The following is a 26,625-nucleotide window of genomic DNA, read 5'->3' as shown; positions in this document are numbered from 1 at the left end:
TTGTTGTACTGTTCCGTGTTAACTCATCTGGACTGTACAACTAGCCTAGCGCTACTTTGTAATGCTTGATGGCATGCTAGATAGATTCCTTTGTGTTGTAATATACACACTAGTTTAATGATTGTTCTTCAAAGGTATTATTCAGTCTTACCTACTGAACAGGCTACTCTACAGCAGCGAATGAAGGATGAGCCGAAAACATGGCCATCAATCTGGTGCACTTTGAGAGCAACATTAAGACATCTTTGCTTGGTTCATGCCTTCCCAGTCCCTCATCACGTAGCAGAGCATGGCGCCAGTTGTGGTGAAGGCATCTGACGGACTTGAACCGAAATGTCTCCATGCAGAAGATGGCATCTTTTTTACATGAATATTCAGCCTCTGTTTTGAAACCATGAGCTGCAAAATGAGCGCCTCGCCCCACTGGAGACACACACACACACACACACACACACACAGAACAGGCGAGTTGGGTACTTTTTTAAATATACCTGTGTAGGCTCTGTTTTGCAGAGGTCCTCTGGCACTTGCGGGTCGCACGCGCAGCGGCACAGGTCACCTGACATAATAACGTTACTTACCGTTTAAATTGACCAAATAAATGCAGCAGACAAAGTTATTTAACCACAATTACAATTTATTTTATTTCAACTTTCTTCTTCTTCTTCTTCTTGTAAGGGAAGCTTCTGTGCAGCAATGCAGTGGCAGTCACCGACTCACGATGGAGACACGGGACGAGCAGGAGTTCTGATGTCAAACACGGATCTTTAATACAAGCATCGACCGGAGAATTCACATCACAAGTCACGCAGTCAAAGGTTCTGACGGCACGGTGGGTTGCCGTGTCAAATCTGATCCGCCTCGCATCCTGGCAGACCCTTTAACTAGTTTACAGAGAGTTTTATTCTATAGTGCGTTGGTACAGTTACATACACACACACTTACACACACAGCTACACTTACACACCTACACACACATCTACACTTACACACACATCTACACGTACCCACACAGCTACACTATACCCACACAGCTACACATACACACACAGCTACACTTACACACACACCTACACTTACACAGCTACACATACACACACAGCTACACACACAGCTACACATACACACACACAGCTACACATACACACCTACACCTACACGTACCCACACATACACACACACACACAGCTACACTTACACATACACACCTACACGTACCCACACAGCTACACACACACACCTACACAAAAATATTTTTAACATTTAATTTAAAAAAAAAAAAATGTTTTGTTTGAGTGGAATGAATTCCTATAGTGATGATTCAATGTAATACAATGATTTGTATAGTCTGGTACCTGAAAAAGGTCAATTCTCACTTGTTTTGCCTCAGTCTTGATACAGGGTACTTATATGTTATACTTTGGATTCCTAAAGCTTTTAGGCCACTAACCCATCACCCAAGGGTGGTCTTCACTATAAGTAATGGGTTCTCTTTAGGCGGAGACAGGAATTTACATTTGTTTGCTATGTTCCACCTGAATTTACTCTGACACAGACAACTCTATATTGATTCTGACACTTCTACATCCAACTCACAGATATAACCTTGCTTTGACAACAACAATTATTCATATAAACCTTTTAGAAGTGAAGTTATTGTCATTTTGGAGCCTGAAACCTGAAAAACAGGCTCGGGGTTTAACAGAGTCAAGTGGCCCACAATGAGGAAGGTGGCCTTGCTCACACTGACGATGATCTACCTTTGTGAGTCTAGCTTCCTCATACGGGGGCACGCTGCATGAGGGTCTCGGGAGTGCTCCACTTCGGAGCCAGACTGCTGAAGTAGCTCAATCAAGGCAGTGTCCTTCCTCTCACCGACGCAAACAGGTGTAGCCTGTTTGTGTCGGTTATTTTTATTTTGAAATTCAGTTCCTGACGGACGCCAAAAAAGCCCGAGATTATGGAATTAAACCAATAAATAAAAGCAAGGATAATTGTGTGTTATTGGTGAGTAAATAACAGTGTGTTATTTTGAAAAGAATAACAAATTAGAAGGAAAAGAATATTTAGAAATACAGATTTCAGTTTCCTGAGGCTCTGAGCCATTTATTTTCCTCACAGCAACAAAAGTCCGAAATTATACGATTTAAAATAAAAGCAATAACTGTGGCTTGATATTGAGTAAGAACATGTTTTTATGAACCACACAGCTTCCGGTCTCCCACGACCCGACCGGAGAAAAAGACGTGCTGCAGCCTGCAGGCACGAAACACGTTACCAGTAGAAATACATTGCTTTTAAAATCGTGATGGTGAACACGAAATGCCGTGAGACTGGGTTGGATCGACAGCTGGAACCCAAAACACCAAATACAAAAACATAATTCAGATCCAGTCGTCATGACTACACTCCGGGGGGATTCCCCGATCACTTCTTAAGTCTCTCATCAAGGGGGGTCTCCTGTCCCCGGTACAAACACACTGCCTGAGGAAGACGACGCTGAAGTTGGCGTCCGATTCGGCAGTTAAGGGGAAAGTTAAGGGACATTTAATTTACAGCGTTGAGCGAACAATCCTCCGTGTTTGAACCTCTTAAATCGCTGCATAGCCGATTTATCTGGACTGGATTATCCCAGAGTCTAAAGATTCTTTATAACACAGTGAGATTTGTGAAACCTTTATTCTATTTGTGAAAATACAAACAAGGGAGATTTCAGTGCTTTTTTTACATGTAGACCACATTAGACCAGGTCCTGATCTGAAACCACTAGACCTACACTCATCAAATCTGGACTGGATTATCCCAGAGGGGCTAAAGATTCTTTATAACAGTTTCAGATTTGTGAAATCTTTATTCTATTTGTGAAAATACAAACCCAGGTGGAAGGCTGAGGTTGCTGCAGCCGGCCAGGATCAGAGAGTGAAGCCTTTATGCCTTCTTGTGGCTCCGCCTCTAGATGGGCGGGCACAAACAGGACGACACTCCCAGTACCTGCCAGAGCACAGCCAGGCCGAAGGGGGAGGGGTCGTCACATCATGTTCTTTTGTTTTATTGTTCTGTCTTTTTATTTATGTAAGTATTCCAGTAATGTATGTTGCATGTTTTAATTTGATTGTATTTACGTTTAAATGCAATTTGTTTTAGGTTCACTTATAAAATCTGTCGAGGGACAACAGATGAAAAATAGCCTCTTGGCTAACTGGCACATTTACAGGAATGTTAATTAATGTGCACAGTCCCTGTTACACAAATGAATACATAAATAAGTGTATGCTCCTCATTTAGGGGATAATTCTTTAGCTACAAAGTTTTCGTATCTTAAATTCTGTTTCATAGCAAACAACAACATGAAAGAGATGTTCATGAGATAAAGGCTAGCCTTCAGTCTGTCTTCCACTCTGAACGGCTTCTGCCGCTTTGTCCTAAAGCTAAATATGAATAGCAATTACTTTTCTAAGAGAGAAGACAGGATTACAATGAACCAACTTTCTCACTCCATCGTTACCAACGTGTTATTTTCTAATCTTGTAATGTTTTTCACATTCCAAGCAATCCTAGTACTCAAGATGACACACTGTAATTCGCTCACATCTGAAGCCCTGTTGCAGAATGACGAGCAGAGACGCGTCTGTATGGTTAGGGTTTTATTATCTGGCATGTGAGAACAGGAAGGTGCGACGCAGCTCTGCATCGACACGTCTTCCAGGTAAATAATATCTCATTAAATAAGAACAGCATTCAAAGGTACCAGACAAGCAGCAAAGCTCTCTGAGGAATGAGTACAGTGACGTCACGATGTGCCGGGACAGGAAGAGTCCTGCAGCCAATCACAGCTCACAGTGGAGACGGGGAATGCTTCTGATTGGCTGGGGTGCAGCAGGAGGCGGAGCTACATCACAGAGGAAGGTTGTGATTGGAGGAAGGCGGCGTCTCATCACTTTGTACAGACTTCCTCTGCGGAGGAACAGTGCATTACACAAAATACTGTTTACACTATACATCTCTAAAATATATACAGAGTAGAATAAGTTATCCATAATGCGCGCGCGAGTGTCTAAAGGCAGCTACTTATTTGGTTAAAGCAGATAAACACGGATCTCTCTTTACACCCCCTGAGGAGTCACAGGTTAAACACCCTAACATTTACAACCTAGGATTAGCTCTAATAAAAAATACATTTCTCAAAAAAATATTCTCGCAGTGCTTCTGTCTTTCAAGCATGCGTTTGAAAACGTGTCATTAAGAAGATGCGTCTGCATGTGGTCCTGAAACATGCTGCCGCGAGGGGGGTCAGTGAACGCATCACGGGGGGTCAGTGAACGCATCACGGGGGGTCAGTGAACGCATCACGGGGGGTCAGTGAACGCATCACGGGGGGTCAGTGAACGCATCACGGGGACTCAGACACGGAACAAAACCAGGATTTTAGAAAATAATCTGCAGATAAATTAAATCCATCTGCGCTTCGGTTTAATCAGTTCAGAGCGGGAAGAAACCCCCCCCCCCCTTATTGCAACTGAATCTGCCTTTTAGCTTTCATTCATACAGGGGCTAGCCGTGGACACTGGGATGGACATTGAACGCATCACCTCTTCTCCGAGACACTGGGATGGACATTGAACGCATCACCTCTTCTCCGAGACACTGGGATGGACATTGAACGCATCACCTCGTCTCCGAGACACTGGGATGGACATTGAACGCATCACCTCGTCTCCGAGACACTGAGATGGACATTGAACGCATCACCTCGTCTCCGAGACACTGGGATGGACATTGAACGCATCACCTCGTCTCCGAGACACTGGAAAAGGACATTTTGTAGAAAACAAACCAGGGTTTTTGAAACGCAGGAGGAGAGAAACGCCCCTCCTCCTCTTATTGCAACTGAATCTGCGTGTTAGCGTAGCATTCAAACAGGAAATAGCATCAGTCCCACACTTCCTGTAGCCCTTTGTATGATTTGGGGGGAGGGGGCGTGGCCTCAGAGCGTGTTTGGGGGCGTGGCCCGGCTCAGAGCCTCCCTGATCTGCAGGTTGATCTCCATCAGGCGGCTGGAGGCGGGGCTTAGGTCTCGGCTGGGACCAACCACAGCGAGGCAGCCCGGCTGACCCAGGGTCTGCTGCCTGAAGGAGAGCAGCAGCAGGGTCTGAACCGGGGCTTCTGATTCGCTGCCGAAGATATCGTTCGGCCACTGAGACCTGGGGAGAGAGAGAGGGGATGTGTTATTATAGTGTGTGTTTCCTGTGTGTTACAGTGTGTGTGTGTGTGTGTGTGGATGAGGGGGGGGTGTGTGTGTGTGTATGATTGTTATTTTGTGTGTGTATGACTAAGTGTCTCACCTGAACAGTTTGACCTGTGTGTGTGTGTGTGTGTGTGTGTGTGTGTGTGTGTGTGTGTGTGTGTGTTGCAGAGTGTGTGTCTCACCTGAACAGTTTGACCTGTGTGAGCGCTGCGCTGAAGTCTCTCGTCCTCAGGTTCTCGATCAGCGATTGGACGGCCGTCTCTGTGTTGGTGTGCGCGGCGTCCGTCATGCAGACGTCCTCCTGAGCGTCCCTTCCTGCCTCCGCCTCCTTCAGACAGCTCTCCAGGAGGCTGAGCTCCTCCGACATGTTGGTCACCTGACCACGAACACATTCACACATTAAGATTATTAATAATTATTATTATTAAAGACACATGTTGATGTAGAAGAGACACGGAGAAGAGGGGACACATGTTGATGTAGAAGAGACATGAAGAAGAGGGGACACATGTTGATGTAGAAGAGACATGGAGAAGAGGGGACACATGTTGATGTAGAAGAGACATGGAGAAGAGGGGACACATGTTGATGTAGAAGAGACATGGAGAAGAGGGGACACATGTTGATGTAGAAGAGACATGAAGAAGAGGGGACACATGTTGATGTAGAAGAGACATGGAGAAGAGGGGACACATGTTGATGTAGAAGAGACATGGAGAAGAGGGGACACATGTTGATGTAGAAGAGACATGGAGAAGAGGGGACACATGTTGATGTAGAAGAGACATGGAGAAGAGGGGACACATGTTGATGTAGAAGAGACATGGAGAAGAGGGGACACATGTTGATGTAGAAGAGACATGAAGGAGAGGGGACACATGTTGATGTAGAAGAGACATGAAGAAGAGGGGACACATGTTGATGTAGAAGAGACATGGAGAAGAGGGGACACATGTTGATGTAGAAGAGACATGAAGAAGAGGGGACACATGTTGATGTAGAAGAGACATGAAGAAGAGGGGGACACATGTTGATGTAGAAGAGACATGGAGAAGAGGGGGACACATGTTGATGTAGAAGAGACATGAAGAAGAGGGGACACATGTTGATGTAGAAGAGACATGAGGAAGAGGGGACACATGTTGATGTAGAAGAGACATGAAGAAGAGGGGACACATGTTGATGTAGAAGAGACATGGAGAAGAGGGGACACATGTTGATGTAGAAGAGACATGAAGAAGAGGGGACACATGTTGATGTAGAAGAGACATGAAGAGAGGGGACACATGTTGATGTAGAAGAGACATGAGGAAGAGGGGACACATGTTGATGTAGAAGAGACGTGAAGAAGAGGGGACACATGTTGATGTAGAAGAGACATGGAGAAGAGGGGACACATGTTGATGTAGAAAAGACGTGAAGAAGAGGAGACACATGTTGATGTAGAAAAGACGTGAAGAAGAGGGGACCTTCAAAGTCAGATCCAAAGGTGTCTCACCTCCGCCTCCCCCTTGATGGTGTCCACTCTGCTGATCAGCTTGCAGTACGCCTGGAACAGCAGCAGCAGCTGGAAGTGGAGCTTATAGAGCCTGCGACACAACTCCAGCTCCTACACACACACCACACACACACACACACACACACACCTTATTGACAGGAGAAGTGTGCGGGGTTCAGAGGCTGAGAGGTCAGGAGTCTCCTCTGCAGTCGGTGTGAAGCCGGCAGGAGAGACGGACAGGAGCTCCAGCAGGAAGCCTCACTGAACTCCTATTATTGGTTTGTTTATGTGACGGCAAAGTGAGAACTCGAAAAGAGAATGCAAACACTGATCTAAATGTCAAGAAAGAAATATTTACTGGAAAAAAATTCATAATTTTTTTGGAAAAGTTAGATTTTTCAAAAATGACCTACGTGACTGAAAAATACTCAACAATGTGAGTGAGCAGAAAGTGAGGAATGTTTGAGAGAAAGACAGAAAACCTTTCCTAGAAAGCTCCGTCTGACAGCAAGCTGAAGGGTCGATCTAATCTGGATGTATTAGGAGTTTAAACACACACTGTCCGCTTCCTCCTGTGCTCCTCTCTGTTCCTGCTGCAGTCACACACACCTCTGACCTCTGACCTCCTGACCTCTGAACAGCTGACCTCTGAACAGCTGATCATGTGATTAGATGGGTTCCTGGGTTAGAGGCGAGGCGAGGGGGAGAGATGAAAGGGTTAAAATGGGGTCCAGTGTGAGCAGGAAGTGAGGGTGTTTCTCAATGTCGAGGACGCTTGCTTGGTAGCACGTGTCTTCCGAGCATCTTGCTTCAGAAGCGAGGCAAGGATACTTCCTGGCATTCGGAAAACAAAGAGCGGAACAGGCTAGCAAGTGTGCATCACATGAGAAGCCCCGCCTTTCATTTTCCGCCACAGATTTGGTAGTACCCCTCAGTGCAGTGCGCAGTGCCTCAACGTGGGCGGGGCTCAACGTGGGCGGGGCTAAACCTTTCTCAACCTTTGAGGCACGTGACGTCCCGACTCCCGTGTTGCGGACTTACCCAGTCACAAAAGTAACATGTTATATATTATATTATTAATTATTAAATGATACCTTGAGGTCTGTGTTACATTTGAGTTTAAATGCAAACTTTTGAACTAACTTGATGGCGAGGGATCTGTCGCTATGGCAACGGCATTTAAAAATGTAAAATGAAACACATTAACAGCCGTCATGCATGGCTATGAACACATGAACACAACTACATCATCAGGGAGGGGAGGAAAAGGAGAACTGATCAGAAGTGGCAAAAAGAATACTAACGGCCCGTCCACAGTACGGCTTCCACAGCTTCAAAAACGGTTTCCAGCGCGTCTGCCCATTCGCTTTGAATGGGGTGACGTCACTTTTCGCCGAACTGCATTGTGGGAAGCAGAGCGGAGATTTCCTGGCGTGTCAGGCTGCAAAGGTTGAGCAATGTTCAACTTTTGAAGCTTCTGAAGCTTTCGGTGGAAGCGTCAGCCAATCGAATCATATGCCAGTACAAGCTCTAGCCAATCAAACCGCCGCTTGTGTGTTAGGGGCAGAAGATTCATGTGATTGGTTGTTGGTCGAGCTTCAGACACGCCCACCTCCAAGCTGTAGTGTGGACGGGCCGTAAGGGGTAGGAGAGGTTTGGGGGTTTGGGAGGTTAGGGTTAGGATGGGGGGAAGGGAAAGATTGAAGAAGGGAAGAGAACTGCTACCCGGGAAACAGGATGCAACTCGTCATCTGTGAAGCTCCGCCCACATTGAGCTCATTGAGGCATTGCGCACTGCATTGAGGGGCTTCACCAGATTTGGGGAAATTGGTCCGTGCGCAAAGCATTATGGGGATTTTAAGACCGGAGTCTACACATGTGCAACCTCGACATTTCTCCAAACTTAGTACGCCGGGCTCGGTAGACTTCCAAGCATGCTGGACATTGTAACAGTCCTTCGGCGGCACTCGATGACGTAGTATGCTTGAAATAGTGGCTCTGGAGCAGCTTTCCTCGACATTGAGAAACACCCCGATTCTACCAGAGTTAGTCATGTGATCAGAAACCCTCCAAATCACCGAGAGGTCAGACCCTGATCCAGGAGGACATGCTGCTCAGCGGATGAGAGGGAGCATCAACATGCAGAAGGAAAGAGATGAAATCCTGACGACAAAATGAGCTCTCTGACAAACTCTGACATCAAGCCGTTTGTAGTTTTAAATAAAGCTTTGAATGTTAGGAATACGACTTGCTGTTCAGCAGGGATGTCATTGTAAAATAAATGACTAATACCAGTAACATGTGGTATGATTCTCAACACCAATTCAACACCAATGGGAATAAAATAATACAAATCTCATCAATAAAAAAAACCCGGCTTTGTTAGCGCTAGCATGCTTGGTTTTGTTAGGAAGTTTAACACGCCTCTGATTTCTATCCTACACTGCTGGGGATACCATTTCAAAACACTAACATGAAAACGATTTAATATACCTCTACTCAATATTTATTTTTACTGAATGGAGCTTGAACGCACCGTGATGTTACACTGCGCTCTGGCTACAAACAGCTAGCGGCTAACGGCTAACAGCTAGCGGCTAGCAGCTAACGGCTAACAGCTAAAGTGAGCTAGCCCTCCTGCACACTTTAACAGATTAGCTGTTCACAATGTAGGATTTCTAGGGAATATTTTTCATTTTCTATCTTCCCAGGATGCCGTTAGTCTGGAGTCCTAAAGACACTATCTGAGGATCTGCAGAAAAACGAGTACGGTCAAGTTTTGGCATCACCGAGTTCTGGGCCCTAGTATTCAGAGTCCATAGAAAGTACAGATCTCCCTGCAGACACAATCAGGTGCTTTAATAACGAAGGGTTGAGCAACAGAGAAAGGCCCATGTTGCCATACAGGATAATAAATCATAATGAGTGAGGGGGGTTAAATGAAGGTAGATATGAGGGGGGGGGATGGTCAGTGTTTGTCCGTATGACTACAAGAGTCTATAATATGAGAACCACTTACTGCTAGATTCTCCATTTGCTAAGCAAGAAGGTGAGCAGGTCACAACAACAACAACAACAGAAACAGAAGGAGAGAGAGATCCAGAATTAGTGAGCGACACATGGCAGAGACAGGAAGCAGCTCCTTCCTCCTCCTCTTCCTCACAAACACATCAGAGGAACACAAGCCTTTATTTTGAAAGGGTGTTCGGACCACACGAGGAGTTTTACGGGATTTCATACAAAGTCAATGCAAAGCACTCGGGTGTGCTAATCTAAAGTGTTAAACCAGCTAGGTGCTAATCTAAAGTGTTAAACCAGCTAGGTGCTAGGTGCTAATCTAAAGTGTTAAACCAGCTAGGTGCTAATCTAAAGTGTTAAACCAGCTAGGTCCTAGGTGCTAATCTAAAGTGTTAAACCAGCTAGGTCCTAGGTGCTAATCTAAAGTGTTAAACCAGCTAGGTGCTAATCTAAAGTGTTAAACCAGCTAGGTCCTAGGTGCTAATCTAAAGTGTTAAACCAGCTAGGTGCTAATCTAAAGTGTTAAACCAGCTAGGTGCTAATCTAAACCGTTAAACCAGCTAGGTGCTCGGTGCTGAATCTAAAGTGTTAAACCAGCTAGGTGCTAATCTAAAGTGTTAAACCAGCTAGGTGCTAATCTAAAGTGTTAAACCAGCTAGGTGCTAGGTGCTAATCTAAAGTGTTAAACCAGCTAGGTGCTAATTTAAAGTGTTAAACCAGCTAGGTGCTAATCTAAAGTGTTAAACCAGCTAGGTGCTAGGTGCTAATCTAAACCGTTAAACCAGCTAGGTGCTAGGTGCTAATCTAAAGTGTTAAACCAGCTAGGTGCTAATCTAAACCGTTAAACCAGCTAGGTGCTAGGTGCTAATCTAAAGTGTTAAACAAGCTAGGTGCTAATCTAAAGTGTTAAACCAGCTAGGTGCTAGGTGCTAATCTAAAGTGTTAAACCAGCTAGGTGCTAATTTAAAGTGTTAAACCAGCTAGGTGCTAATCTAAAGTGTTAAACAAGCTAGGTGCTAGGTGCTAATCTAAAGTGTTAAACCAGCTAGGTGCTAATCTAAAGTGTTAAACAAGCTAGGTGCTAGGTGCTAATTGAAAGTGTTAAACCAGCTAGGTGCTAATCTAATGTGTTAAACAAGCTAGGTGCTAGGTGCTAATCTAAAGTGTTAAACAAGCTAGGTGCTAGGTGCTAATCTAAAGTGTTAAACCAGCTAGGTGCTAATCTAAAGTGTTAAACAAGCTAGGTGCTAGGTGCTAATCTAAAGTGTTAAACCAGCTAGGTGCTAATTTAAAGTGTTAAACCAGCTAGGTGCTAATCTAAAGTGTTAAACAAGCTAGGTGCTAGGTGCTAATCTAAAGTGTTAAACCAGCTAGGTGCTAATCTAATGTGTTAAACAAGCTAGGTGCTAGGTGCTAATCTAAAGTGTTAAACAAGCTAGGTGCTAGGTGCTAATCTAAAGTGTTAAACCAGCTAGGTGCTAATCTAAAGTGTTAAACAAGCTAGGTGCTAGGTGCTAATCTAAAGTGTTAAACCAGCTAGGTGCTAATTTAAAGTGTTAAACCAGCTAGGTGCTAATCTAAAGTGTTAAACAAGCTAGGTGCTAGGTGCTAATCTAAAGTGTTAAACCAGCTAGGTGCTAATCTAAAGTGTTAAACCAGCTAGGTGCTAGGTGCTAATCTAAAGTGTTAAACCAGCTAGGTGCTAGGTGCTAATCTAAACCGTTAAACCAGCTAGGTGCTAGGTGCTAGGTGCTGAAGCTCATCAGAGTGGAGCTGGCGATAGCGAGAGTCAGAAACAGGGAAGAGGTTATGGTCTGGGGGCGGAGCTTACACGTCAGCACTGAACCCACAGCAGCAAAGAGTTCGCTTCCTTCCATGTGAATACGCAGTGTGCTAGCTCAGTGCTAAAGGGCTTCTCACTGAGTGACATCTCAACTCACACGTTTACCAATGTGGGGAATGTTTGCGTTGCAGCGTAAAGAGACGGGCATTGTGCAATAGAGACATTGAAAGACTAGAACTAAGCAACCCAACATGTGAACACCTCATGGCAGAGACGCCTGCCGCTGTGTGTGCAGACAGTGTGTTGTTAGTACACAGCAGCATCCGACAGGACATGCAGCTCGTTCAACACGTGCACCACACCTGGGGTCAGGCAGGAGGCGTGAGCAGGAGAGTTAGCGCCATGTGTTACGGCTTCTCCCTGTAGGCTTCAGTGCATGGTCTGACAACGCCTCCTTTTGTTTACTAAAAGTGAAACACTTGGTACCTCACATGTCTGAGTGGCTGCTTCTGACCTCACTGCTCCTACCTGTGTGTGAGTGTCGGCTCTCCGGTTGCTCTCTTTGTCTCCAAAGGTTTTCCTGCAGTTCTCCAGCCACTGCAGAGGAAGAGGAACAACACGCAGGGTTACAGATGGAGGGGGACGTCTGTGCGCGATACAGGCTGCTGGGGCAGATCTAATAACAGGGCTGCACTCAGAGAATTAAAGGACACACACACACACACGCACACGCACACACGCACACGCACACGCACACACGCACACGGCTCTCTTCTCTCTGCATCGTCTGCACTTTATTTAGATGCGATGTCAACATGATCCTGACGGTGGGAGTCTAAATGTTTAAAGTCCAGATCCTGAGTCTAAAATTAATTGTTGTAAACTCAAAGAGAAAGGGAAGCTTCTGGGAAATGTAAAAGGTTAATACATTTGATTTATTATGTTTTAATTGAAGTTGTAGGCAGTTTTCTCTAAAGTAAAGTGAACAGGAAGTGATGATGATGATGATGATGATGATGATGATGATGATGATGATGATGATGATGATGGGCGGAGTCTCACCTGCTCGGCCGCCTCCCTCTTGGCGTTGTAGGTGTCCAGGTGTTCCTGTAACTCCAGCACACTAAACTTCAGAGTCTCCAACAGGCCACAAGAGACCAGCTACAGGACAGGACAACACACACATTAACACAACACACACCACAGAGCTCCAGGACACACACTCAGCACTACAGAGCTGCAGGAATGAGTCTTCAAAACCCAACATGAGTCAGCATTTCCTCACTTCCTGTCCCCTGGTCTGGAGGGCAATGGTTTGCTGAATGTGTTTTTGGTTGTTATCCTGAAATAAGGTCTGTGGTTATCACGAGCTGAAGAGACTTTAATGTTTTGCTCTACAACATAAAATATGTCAGTAAATACCCCACTGGTGTATTTAAAAAAACTGTTGCTAACAAGCGTCTAATGAGACGACTAAAAGTCATCACGCCCAACATTAGCCTCCTTTAGCTTAGCGGTGGTGACGTGAAGTCATGTGACCGTGCTGTAGTTCCTATATAGCCCAACATTAGCCACCTTTAGCTTAGCGGTGGTGACGTGAAGTCATGTGACCTTGCTGTAGTTCCTTTATAGCCCAACATTAGCCTCCTTTAGCTTAGCGGTGGTGACGTGAAGTCATGTGACCGTGCTGTAGTTCCTATATAGCCCAACATTAGCCACCTTTAGCTTAGCGGTGGTGACGTGAAGTCATGTGACCGTGCTGTAGTTCCTCTATAGCCCAACATTAGCCTCCTTTAGCTTAGCGGTGGTGATGTGAAGTCATGTGACCGTGCTGTAGTTCCTTTATAGCCCAACATTAGCCTCCTTTAGCTTAGCGGTGGTGACGTGAAGTCATGTGACCGTGCTGTAGTTTCTTTATAGCCCAACATTAGCCTCCTTTAGCTTAGCGGTGGTGACGTGAAGTCATGTGACCGTGCTGTAGTTCCTCTATAGCCCAACATTAGCCTCCTTTAGCTTAGCGGTGGTGATGTGGAGTCAAGTGACCGTGCTGTAGTTCCTCTATAGCCCAACATTAGCCTCCTTTAGCTTAGCGGTGGTGACATGAAGTCATGTGACCGTGCTGTAGTTCCTCTATAGCCCAACATTAGCCACCTTTAGCTTAGCGGTGGTGATGTGGAGTCATGTGACCGTGTGTTCGCTTTTTACTTCAGAAATCATAAAGTGGTGTTAATATGTAGAGATCATCCTGCTGAACTAAACGTGTAAGTATCATCAACGTTTGAGATTATTTTCTGACATAATCCAAAATGACATGGAGGAATCCCATTGGACCAGGGAGATGCTGCCTTCAGGGACCGACACAGAAACACCACATCCTGCAGCTCTGTATGTGCACAGCATGCAGTGATTTATAAATGATAATGTACATGTTTCTGCAGCACATTTCCCATCATGCAGCTCACCGTCTCTGCGTCCAGCAGCACTGTGGGGCACTGCGAGCGAGACGTCATCACCTCCAGAGAACTCAGGAACTGGTTCCCCATCCGCTGAAGGTTCTCCCCCAGGAACCTCACGGAGGAGTGGGTGATGGAGCTGAACTTCTTCTGCATGTTCTGTGAGGAGGGGGTTAAAATAATAATTATGAGGCTCACTATTAGGGCTGTGAATCTGTTTGTATCTCTTGATTTAAAAAAGTGATACTGGATTCAGTTCATAGGGAACATTTCAGGATGTCCTTTAGTCTGCTGTGCACTGACATAAGGCGCTTTCACACCGGGGTACTTTTCCCATTTAGTTCCGTTAGTGCCTGGTTCACACCAAAAAGAGAACTTAGTTCAGAGAACTTTTAGAGAGGTGGGACTATCCCATTTCTGATTGGCTGGGCGGATTTTAAACCACGCCCCGTAAAACTCTGAAATTATTAGCATTAGCATTATTAGCATTAGCCCCGCGCAGAAACGCAGAGAGACTAACTTCTGGTAACACAAAATAAAACATGGGAGCGGTGGAGATGAGGAGGTGTCGGCGTTCTGGAGATTTACTCGGAAGGCTTCAGTAGAAGCTGCTGGGAGTCCCAGCAGCTTCTACTGAAGCCTTCCCCAACTCCGGGGACTTCCGGCCGGGGCCTCCGGGGGCAGTATACGCCGTGAAGTGGTTTGCGGCCTGCCAGTAAACCCAAAGCAGAAGAAGAAGAAGTGACGTCAGCGGCTTCATTTGCCTCATCCTCCCTCAGGAACTTATTCCGGTGTGAACGCGTTTTGCACTCAGTGCCCTGGGGGAACTAAGTACGGCAAAGTACTTGGTGTGAAAGCGGCTATTGAGTCAAATGATGCATGAAAGCAAAGTGTGTATATCGTTATGGAGTTTTTATATTTGGATATCAACTAATTGCAAGAACGTAAACACACTAAAGCTAAGATAAATTAGTTCAAATATAATAATTCTGTCTATGACGGCCCCTACACACGGCGGCGTGCGTTGCCGCTTGGCGGTGGGCGTGTCTTGAGCTTGGGGAGTCAACGCGAGCAGCCCGACCAACAACCAACCACATGAATGTCCCTGCCCGGACACACAAAGCAAAGCATTCATGCTACATCCATGCTGGCTAAATATACTGTCTATGCTTGCTAGCTGTCCATTCAAACGAAGTGCACTGGATATAAACTCCCCAAACAAGCGAAAACCTACCACCTCCCCCCATACCTGGCTCCTCCGGGTTGTGTCCCTGTATGTTCCCTTCCGCCACGATCATGTTCGCCTCCTTTTGTTGACATGTGGGAAATAACTGCGGTCTGGCTCTCCCAACATACACACGGTTTGATTGGCTACTGCTTGTACTGTCAGATTTACATACGAGGGATTTGATTGGCTGACGCCTCCGTCGAGGCGGCAAAAGTAGAACATTGCTCTACTTTTGCAGCGAGCACCTCGAGAGAAGCTACGCTTTGCTCCCACAATGCAGTTCGGCGAATCGTGACGTCACCCCATTCAAAGTGAATGGGCAGTAGGGTGTAGGGGCCGTAACTTATGTACATTTTTTCCATGAAGATATCTGCCTCTAACAAACTAACCAATTTTAAAAACGTACTGTGTGGTATTTTCTTGCTATAAAAACAATATAACGTTAAAGAAATAGCGATGACTTGGTGCATATGATAACTGTCCATCGGCAGCACACCGTGCTTCTCTCGGAGAAAACCCCACATTATATTACCGTGGGGACTCAGGTGTGAGTACCTGGAAGAGTCTGGAGAACACGTGGAAGGTGTAAACGGCCGAGGAGCCGTCCGTGTCCGACAGCATCTGGTTGACATGGCAACGCCACGCCTCCTCCTCGCTCTCGTAGGCGACCGGCTGGAAGGCGGCGAGGATGGCAGAGAGAAAGGGCGAAGGGGGCGGGGAGGTCTGGGGGAAGCAGTCTGCGTCACCTTCATCCTGACTGCAACACACACACACACACACACACACACACACACACACACACACACACACACACACACACACACACACACACACACACACACACACACACACACACACACACACACACACACACACACACACACACACACACACACACACAGGAAGATAAGGATAAGAGGTACTTTGTTTATCCCATATGTTTGCGTGGCAGCAGCATAAGACGACAAGGCAGTTCATTTGAGAAATAAAAAGACTAGAAATAAACAATCCAAAATGTAAACATCTCAAATCAGAAATAAAATAGCATTAAAAAAGTTACACATTTACAGAAACAAAATATAAAGCAGGATATTATATACACTAAAGGAGAGAGCTGTTATACAGAGTTAGTCGGCACGAATGTTTTCCTGTATCTGTCAGCGGAGTAAGAGTCGGTTGTTACTGAAGGACGGGTTAGGGTACACACACACACACACACACACACACACACACACACACACACACACACACACACAAACACCGTTTCCTCCCTGCAGCTCCAATCTGCTGCAGAGCCCCAGCACAATAACAACAGCAGCTAATAGCATTAGCATCACACCCCCACCCCCCCCACACACACCCCCACACACAGACCCACCCCCCCCCCCCCCACACACACCCACACACACTCTCTCTGATACTCACAGGCCGGTGGGGCCGAACAGCCTGAAGAAGCACACAGAGTAAAGGTATCTGAAGCCGGTGCTGTGCACAGCCTCTGTCCTCATCCCGAATGACACTCTCTCCCTCTCACCCCCCCCCACACACACACACACACACACACACACACACACTCCCCTTGTCTGCAGCTGCTAGCACGCAGCACTGCAGACACACACTCCTGCTCTCGGGAACAACGTCAGTATTTTTGGGTCTCGCTCACCAAATCCTCTCAAACGGAGAAACGAGTTAAAGTCCCGCTGCAGGACAATCTCTCCACACACACACACACACACACACACACACACACACACACACCACACACACACACACACACACACACACACACACACACACACACAGATAAGGAGAGACCTTCAGGATAGTGTGTGTGTGTGTGTGTGTGTGTGTGTGTGTGTGTGTGTGTGTGTGTGTGTGTGTGTGTGTGTGTGTGTGTGTGTGTTCTGGCTCTACGAGCGTCCTCCAGCCGGGCTTGGCCCACCTTCAGATGTTCGGCTGTGGATCAGAGCCAGCTCCGTCTCAAAGTGCTTCGGATATCAAACCAAAGCACTGGACAGAGAAATAATATATAATCTGCTTTTCATGATCATTTTGGACAGATTTACAAAACTTTATAAACTGTCCAATGTACAGATTGATATATTGTATTTGATGCTAAATGTCGTCTTCTATGACACTACACACTGATATACACCTGAACATCAGCAGGAGAGGACTCTTTAAAGTAGAGACACTACACACTGATATACACCTGAACATCAGCAGGAGAGGACTCTTTAAAGTAGAGGCACTACATACTGATATACACCTGAACATCAGCAGGAGAGGACTCTTTAAAGTAGAGACACTACATACTGATATACACCTGAACATCAGCAGGAGAGGACTTTTTAAAGTAGAGACACTACATACTGATATATACCTGAACATCAGCAGGAGAGGACTCTTTAAAGTAGAGACACTACATACTGATATACACCTGAACATCAGCAGGAGAGGACTCTTTAAAGTAGAGACACTACATACTGATATACATCTGAACATCAGCAGGAGAGGACTCTTTAAAGTAGAGACACTACACACTGATATACACCTGAACATCAGCAGGAGAGGACTCTTTAAAGTAGAGACACTACATACTGATATACACCTGAACATCAGCAGGAGAGGACTCTTTAAAGTAGAGACACTACATACTGATATACATCTGAACATCAGCAGGAGAGGACTCTTTAAAGTAGAGACACTACACACTGATATACACCTGAACATCAGCAGGAGAGGACTCTTTAAAGTAGAGACACTACATACTGATATACACCTGAACATCAGCAGGAGAGGACTCTTTAAAGTAGAGACACTACATCCTGATATACACCTGAACATCAGCAGGAGAGGACTCTTTAAAGTAGAGACACTACATACTGATATACATCTGAACATCAGCAGGAGAGGACTCTTTAAAGTAGAGACACTACACACTGATATACACCTGAACATCAGCAGGAGAGGACTCTTTAAAGTAGAGACACTACATACTGATATACACCTGAACATCAGCAGGAGAGGACTCTTTAAAGTAGAGACACTACATACTGATATACATCTGAACATCAGCAGGAGAGGACTCTTTAAAGTAGAGACACTACACACTGATATACACCTGAACATCAGCAGGAGAGGACTCTTTAAAGTAGAGACACTACATACTGATATACACCTGAACATCAGCAGGAGAGGACTCTTTAAAGTAGAGACACTACATCCTGATATACACCTGAACATCAGCAGGAGAGGACTCTTTAAAGTAGAGACACTACATACTGATATACACCTGAACATCAACAGGAGAGGACTCTTTAAAGTAGAGACACTACATACTGATATACACCTGAACATCAGCAGGAGAGGACTCTTTAAAGTAGAGACACTACATCCTGATATACACCTGAACATCAGCAGGAGAGGACTCTTTAAAGTAGAGACACTACATACTGATATACACCTGAACATCTGCAGGAGAGGACTCTTTAAAGTAGAGACACTACATACTGATATACACCTGACCATCAGCAGGAAAGGACTCTTTAAAGTAGAGACACTACATACTGATATACACCTGAACATCAGCAGATGAGGACTCTTTAAAGTAGAGACACTACATACTGATATTCAGCAGGAGAGGACTCTTTAAAGTGCTGTTCATACCTGGACATGTCTGAGAAGTCGCCCCCTTCCTCCTCACAGCGATCGTCCAGCTCCTTCAGAGCCAGCGTCACGTCCTCCTCCCACCCAAAGGTGCTGTCGGGGTCCGGGTCTGGATCAGGATCTGGGTCTGGCTGAGTCTCTGGGGGGATCTGCAGCACTATGGGGGGGTCCTCCTCATACAGCGACCCTGGGGGGGTGTCTATGGCCGGCGGGGGAGGGGGGTCAGGGTTAGGGTCCTCCTGAGGGTCCTGGAGGTCACACAGCTCAGAGGCGTCAGAGGGCAGCGGGGGGACGGAGCAGAACCCCGTGTCTGTGCTCACACTGCTGCTGAGTTCCTCTCCTAACGTCATGCTGACTCCGTCCTGCAACCAGAGAGCGAGACATGACCTTTAGTTCAGACGGAGAACCTCCACATATTAACAACACTTTAGGATATTTGAAGTAAAAACTAACGTAATGTTCGGCTGTAAAGGAACTACAGCACGGTCACATGACTTCACGTCACCACCGCTAAGCTAAAGGAGGCTAATGTTGGGCTATAAAGGAACTACAGCACGGTCACATGACTTCACGTCACCACCGCTAAGCTAAAGGAGGCTAATGTTGGGCTATAAAGGAACTACAGCACGGTCACATGACTTCACGTCACCACCGCTAAGCTAAAGGAGGCTAATGTTGGGCTATAAAGGAACTACAGCACGGTCACATGACTTCACGTCACCACCGCTAAGCTAAAGGAGGCTAATGTTGGGCTATAAAGGAACTACAGCACGGTCACATGACTTCACGTCACCACCGCTAAGCTAAAGGAGGCTAATGTTGGGCTATAAAGGAACTACAGCACGGTCACATGACTTCACGTCACCACCGCTAAGCTAAAGGAGGCTAATGTTGGGCTATAAAGGAACTACAGCACGGTCACATGACTTCACGTCACCACCGCTAAGCTAAAGGTGGCTAATGTTGGGCTATAAAGGAACTACAGCACGGTCACATGACTTCACGTCACCACCGCTAAGCTAAAGGTGGCTAATGTTGGGCTATAAAGGAACTACAGCACGGTCACATGACTTCACGTCACCACCGCTAAGCTAAAGGAGGCTAATGTTGGGCTATAAAGGAACTACAACACGGTCACATGACTTCACGTCACCACCGCTAAGCTAAAGGTGGCTAATGTGGGGCGTGATGACGTTTAGTCGTCTCATATAAACACCAGTGGGGTATTTACTGATGTATTTTATGTGGTAAAACAAAGCGTTAAGATCTCTTCAGCTTGTTTTAACCACAGCCCTTATTTCTGGCGTAGATGCAGCCTGATGCTGATTGGTTCTCTTCAACACAGTAGTGACGGATTATTAATCAGTATGGGGGATGATTGTACGTTAAAATTATATATTTTCTGACATGGCTCGGTTAGCTCTTAATATCCCAGCTTCACTGCTGAGCCTCTGTTATCGGCCGAATTAAGACTTTACTTAAGATCTCACGTGAGTTTAAATGATCCGAGAGGGATTTGAAGTCGGCACTTTTTACGAGCTGCATTGCCTCTGAGATTTCTCGTCCCTGCGCTCGCTAACGCCTCTCACGAGAGATCACAGAAAAGGAAAGGGATCAATAAGCAGAGGCCGATATCTCCGAGTCCATCACTGAAGTGCCCTTAAAGCCGGACCTCAGGGGCTATAAATCACATCAGTGACCGACCGCTATCTGAGGATTTATAACTTAATACAGAGTTAGTGACGTCACTAATAATAAAGGCAGCGATAATAATCAGGGAGGAAGACGATAAGGGCCACGTGTTTTTCTGTTTGTTCTGAGATTAAAGTTGTTTACTGTTTACCTTACGACAGATTTTAAGGTCCTCCTCCTGACATGTAAGGCCCTTAATGGGCAAGGACTAAGCTACATTGCTAACTCAGCCGTCAACAACACGGCGACCCTCTGCTGCTGGTTTGAGGTTCCCAGAAACGGCAGCAAAAAGAAAATTGGTCATTAATTAAGCCCCGAAGATATGGAACAGAACGGGAAAGCCTGCTCGAGGAAGTCACAAAACTAAACTCAAAACTTATTTGTATATTAGAGCCTTTTAGGAAAGCAGAATAAACAGAAGGGCAACCATGGCAACCATGCGCGGGAAGTCTTCTTCGCTGCTTTTGTGGCAGACTGCAGCGCCACTTACAGGCCTGGCATATGTACTACAGCGTCTCCAGCGCTTTCGAGCGGCAATGGCCGGCCGTGGCCCAACCCCACATTCCCCTGATAGGTGGAGAGTTGGCCACTAAGCGGAGCACCCCTTCTGTGACGTAGGAAATAATTCATATCTGGATCAGTCTGTATCAGATCCGTTGCAGCCCCGTTTTTAGAGATGTGGGTACGGAGGAAAAGAGAGAGGGTTGTGTTTTCTGACGCACCGGGGACACATGTTCACGTATACAAGACGTACAAAAGTGCATTTTGCATGATAGGTCTCTTTAAATTGACTTTCTTTTTTAACATATTTAACAAATGATAGCCTTATTTTCTGGATTCCTGAAGCCAGTGAAAGAGTTTTCTGACTGTGCTAAACACGGACCGTTTACATATGTCATTTACCCAGAGAGGGTCCCTAATTAAGAGCTATTGTTGTTTTTATATAAAGTGTCGTGGAGGGGGGGGGGGGGGTATGGCAGACGGCCAGCAGGATGATGGGGCGATATTACAGAAAGCTTTTAGAAGAGCTCGCCCTCAGTATTGATGGTTTTATCTGGGGCTCATTACACTAAGAGCCGCAGCGATGGGGAGATGTCCTTCAGATGACACACACAGTGCTGAGTAATAAAGACGCTCTCTATAAATATGTATGAGGTAAGATTAAATCAAAGACAAAAGATTGGGTCATTTCCTTTAAAATCCTGCAGTCTACTCACCGTTGTTAGTACAAGCGATACACGTCAGAGGATGGCAAAGCTGTTTCACTACGGAGGACTAAAGCTGCCATTAAAGTAAAAACAGGAGTAAAAACACAACTTATTAAATGAACAAATCCAATAAAAAAGGAATAAATAAAAGTTTCTATTGTCAAATAAATGTGGCAAGTAATTATTTCTATTCATATTTATTTAGTTTAAAATGATCATGCACATTTATTTCTATATAAATCATTTATTGATTGAGTCTTTTTTTTAATCATATTGGCAGCTTTAGTCCTCCATACAGATGTTAATATTGAAGCTTGTTAATATGAAGGTTTTAAAGTGACCACACCACGTGTAACAGACATATACTCACACATGCTTCTGATGGAGGTTAGCAGCTGGAGTCCATTAAAAGTTAGATGGAGGTTCAGGTGTAACCGGAGGTTTAGTCGTCAGGTGTAACCGGAGGTTTAGTCGTCAGGTGTAACCGGAGGTTTAGTCGTCAGGTGTAACCGGAGGTTTAGTCGTCAGGTGTTACCGGACGTTTAGTCGTCAGGTGTTACCGGACGTTTAGTCGTCAGGTGTTACCGGAGGTTTAGTCGTCAGGTGTTACCGTTTAGTCGTCAGGTGTTACCGGACGTTTAGTCGTCAGGTGTTACCGGAGGTTTAGTCGTCAGGTGTAACCGGAGGTTTAGTCGTCAGGTGTTACCGGACGTTTAGTCGTCAGGTGTTACCGGACGTTTAGTCGTCAGGTGTAACCGGAGGTTTAGTCGTCAGGTGTAACCGGACGTTTAGTCGTCAGGTGTTACCGGACGTTTAGTCGTCAGGTGTAACCGGAGGTTTAGTCGTCAGGTGTAACCGGAGGTTTAGTCGTCAGGTGTTACCGGAGGTTTAGTCGTCAGGTGTAACCGGAGGTTTAGTCGTCAGGTGTTACCGGAGGTTTAGTCGTCAGGTGTTACCGGAGGTTTAGTCGTCAGGTGTTACCGGAGGTTTAGTCGTCAGGTGTTACCGGAGGTTTAGTCGTCAGGTGTTACCGGAGGTTTAGTCGTCAGGTGTAACCGGAGGTTTAGTCGTCAGGTGTTACCGGACGTTTAGTCATCAGGTGTAACTGGGTCGTCCAGGTGTGTATTTTGAGGTTGAGTCAGGTGTTATTGAGCAGTGACAGCTGGCCTGAGGTGAGCTTCTGATTTAATCTCCACAAATCACAAGTAAGCGAGCCCCACCACAGTAACCACAGTAACCACAGTAACCACATTAATTAGAAGCAAGAGCCTGCAGAGCGAAGCTACGACAGGAGGAAGAACTAAAGCAGCGCACAGAACAAGGAGTATAGAACCAGCACTACAGAACCAGGACTACAGAACCAGGACTACAGAACCCCCCCCCCCCCCCCCCCACACACACACACACACACACACCGGACCGTCTGCCTCTGACAGACGTTGGAAGGTAAACACAAAGCAGAGAAACAGGAAGAGACAGAGCTAGAAAGCACCCGAGCACCAGAGCTCATTTTTGCCCCCCAGTGATCGCACCTCAGGCAGCTGGCTGCTGGAGTCTGAATGCATCCGCTCCAACACGGAGTCCCGCTGCAGGGAGTCCCGCTGCAGGGAGTCCCGCTGCAGGGAGTCCCGCTGCAGGGAGTCTTGATGCATGGATTCCCGCTGCATGGAGTCCTGATGCATGGAGTCCTGATGATGCATGGAGTCCGGATGCATGGAGTCCGGATGCATGGAGTCCGGATGCATGGAGTCCTGATGCATGGAGTCCTGATGAAGGGAGTCCTGATGATGCATGGAGTCCACATGGGAGGCCGTGTCGTCTGTGGCGGAGTCACTGTTCATCTGAGGGGGGAACACAGGGGGGTCAGCAAAGACTTCATATGATCCTCCATAAGAATACACTGAGGGCTGGGATTCTGTCATCCGTTATCTTTTTTAAAACATGATTTTAATCTAGGAATCATTTTTAAAATAATAATAATTAATAATTTAATTTTAAAATAATAATAATTTAATTTGAAAATAGTACCTAAAAAACCTGGTGTTTTCATTCATTTATTGATTTCATTTAATTCAGTATTTTATTTCAATGTTTATCTCATCGGTGAGCCCGAAAAGGCAACGTGGGCAACGCGCTTGGGATTGGGTGCCAAAAGGGAGGCAGTGAAAGCAGGGGGTCTCGACGGACCAGACTCAGTGGAATGTCACCTCTGAGGGGGGAGGGGGAAGGAGCCGGAGCTTGTGTGGGAGGTGGAGCATTACCAGTTGGATCTGGTGGGGCGTTACCAGCACTAGTACTCCACTGTGGCCAAGACCAGAGAGCTGTCAAAGGACTCCAGAGACACAATGGCAGACCTGCACCCGGCTGGGAAGACTGCATCTGCAACAGGTAAGCAGCTTGGAGTGAAGAAACATACAAGACCACTGATAATCTCCCTCGATCTGGGGCTCCACGCAGACCTCCCCCCGTGGGGTCAAAGTGATCACAAGAGCGGTGAGCAGAGACCCAGAACCACACGGGGGACCGAGTCCATGACCTGCAGAGAGCTGGGACCAGAGTCACAAAGGCTACCGTCAGTAACACACTACGCCGCCAGGGACTCAAACCCTGCAGTGCCAGACGGGTCCCCCTGCTGAAGCCAGGACAGGTCCAGGCCCGTCTGAAGTCTGCTAGAGAGCATTAGAGGATCCAGAACAGGATTGGGAGGATGCCATCTGGTCAGATGAAACCAAAATAGAACTGTTTGGTAAAAACTCAACTAGACGTGTTTGGAGGAGAAAGAATGCTGAGCTGCCTCCAAAGACCACCTGCTGTGAAACATGGGGCTGGGACCATCAGGCTTTGGGGCTTTCTGCAGAGGGACCAGGACGACTGATCCGTGTAGAGGAAAGAATGAATGGGGCCATGTATCGTGAGATTTTGAGTGACAACCTCCTTCCATCAGCAAGGGCATTGAAGATGAAACGTGGCTGGGTCTTTCAGCATGACAATGATCCCAAACACACCGCCCGGGCAACGAAGGAGTGGCTTCGTAAGAGGCATTTCAAGGTCCTGGAGTGACTGGAGCATTACCAGTTGGATCTGGTGGAGCGTTACCAGTTGGATCTGGTGGAGCGTGGGCAATGATGGAGACCCTTGGAGGGGCGTGATTGGGAGGAACGGCCCCCCTGATCTGAACCGGAGTGGTGGTTTGTTACTGGACTTCTGTGCTAGTCATGGATTGGCCATAACAAACACCATGTTCGAACATAAGGATGCTCATAAGTGTACGTGGTACCAGAGCACCCTAGGCAGAAGGTCCATGATGGATTTCGTTATCGTATCATCGGACCTGAGGCCGTATGTTTTGGACACTCGGGTAAAGAGAGGGGCGGAGAACTGATCACCATCTGGTGGTGAGTCGGGTCGAGTGGCGGGGAAGCCTCTGGATAGACCTGGGAAGCTTCAACGTGGAGTTCGGGTGAGCACCAAAGTTGTTCTGGAAAACCGTCCGACACCTCAGGAGGAGGAAGCTGGAACCATCCAAGCTGCCTCAGGAGGGGGAGCAGGAACCATCAAGCTGCCTCAGGAGGGGGAGCAGGAACCATCCAAGCTGCCTCAGGAGGAGGAGCAGGAACCATCAAGCTGCCTCAGGAGGGGGAGCAGGAACCATCCAAGCTGCCTCAGGAGGAGGAGCAGGAACCATCAAGCTGCCTCAGGAGGGGGAGCAGGAACCATCCAAGCTGCCTCAGGAGGAGGAGCAGGAACCATCAAGCTGCCTCAGGAGGGGGAGCAGGAACCATCAAGCTGCCTCAGGAGGGGGAGCAGGAACCATCCAAGCTGCCTCAGGAGGGGGAGTAGGAACCATCAAGCTGCCTCAGGAGGGGAAGCAGGAACCATCAAGCTGCCTCAGGAGGGGGAGCAGGAACCATCAAGCTGCCTCAGGAGGGGGAGCAGGAACCATCAAGCTGCCTCAGGAGGGGGAGCAGGAACCATCAAGCTGCCTCAGGAGGAGGAGCAGGAACCATCAAGCTGCCTCAGGAGGGGAAGCAGGAACCATCAAGCTGCCTCAGGAGGGGAAGCAGGAACCATCAAGCTGCCTCAGGAGGGGGAGCAGGAACCATCAAGCTGCCTCAGGAGGGGGAGCAGGAACCATCAAGCTGCCTCAGGAGGGGGAGCAGGAACCATCAAGCTGCCTCAGGAGGAGGAGCAGGAACCATCAAGCTGCCTCAGGAGGGGGAGCAGGAACCATCAAGCTGCCTCAGGAGGGGGAGTAGGAACCATCCAAGCTGCCTCAGGAGGGGGGAGCAGGAACCATCAAGCTGCCTCAGGAGGGGGAGCAGGAACCACCAAGCTGCCTCAGGAGGGGAAGCAGGAACCAATCAGCTGTGTGCAGTCAGGATGGGACGCTGTTGACCCCAACTGATGGGGTGTCACGGTACGTCCACACGGCAGCGTCGCGTTGAAGTTTGCCGGTGGGCGTGTCTGGCGTGCGACCAGTAACCAATCACATTAATCTCCCGCCCCGGACACGCAAGCACGCGGTTTGATTGGCTGGCGTTGAGGGACTGTCATGGTTGACACGTCTCATCAACGTTGCGTGGAAGTCGGAAACGGTACCGAAGGAGTGGCAGACCGGGGTGGTGGTTCAGAGGGTGTGTGCCGATTACAGAGGCATCACACTACTCAGCCTCCCCGGGAGAGTTTACTCCAAGGTACTCGAAAGGAGGGTCAGGCCGATTGTGGAACCTCAGATTGAGGAGGAACAATGCGGATTCCGTCCTGGTCGTGGAACGACGGATCAGCTTTTTACTCTCGCAAGGATCCTGGAGGGGGCCTGGGAGTACGCTGA

At 47.1% G+C, this 26,625-nt stretch overlaps 1 protein-coding gene across 1 annotated transcript in view; it reads right to left on the bottom strand.

Annotated features, from left to right (window-relative positions):
- Positions 1-3,629: 3,629 nt before the first annotated feature.
- fryl (furry homolog, like) overlaps positions 3,630-26,625 on the bottom strand; it is a 58,252-nt gene continuing 35,256 nt past the window's right edge. The window contains exons 27-36 of the mRNA XM_071202591.1: positions 23,327-23,635; positions 18,895-19,256; positions 15,781-15,982; positions 14,007-14,156; positions 12,607-12,705; positions 12,073-12,141; positions 9,763-9,780; positions 6,744-6,854; positions 5,428-5,621; positions 3,630-5,201 (exon numbers count right to left, since the gene is read on the bottom strand). Coding sequence (XP_071058692.1) covers positions 4,985-5,201; positions 5,428-5,621; positions 6,744-6,854; positions 9,763-9,780; positions 12,073-12,141; positions 12,607-12,705; positions 14,007-14,156; positions 15,781-15,982; positions 18,895-19,256; positions 23,327-23,635 — 1,731 coding nt within the window. The 3' untranslated portion in view covers positions 3,630-4,984. The remainder of the gene's footprint in view (positions 5,202-5,427; positions 5,622-6,743; positions 6,855-9,762; positions 9,781-12,072; positions 12,142-12,606; positions 12,706-14,006; positions 14,157-15,780; positions 15,983-18,894; positions 19,257-23,326; positions 23,636-26,625) is intronic.

This window comes from Pseudochaenichthys georgianus, unplaced genomic scaffold (assembly GCF_902827115.2).
Source record: "Pseudochaenichthys georgianus unplaced genomic scaffold, fPseGeo1.2 scaffold_595_arrow_ctg1, whole genome shotgun sequence".
Taxonomy (NCBI): Eukaryota; Metazoa; Chordata; class Actinopteri; order Perciformes; family Channichthyidae; genus Pseudochaenichthys; species Pseudochaenichthys georgianus.
The sequence above is the reverse complement of the archived record's forward strand: the minus strand, read 5'-3'. Positions and strand labels throughout refer to the sequence as shown.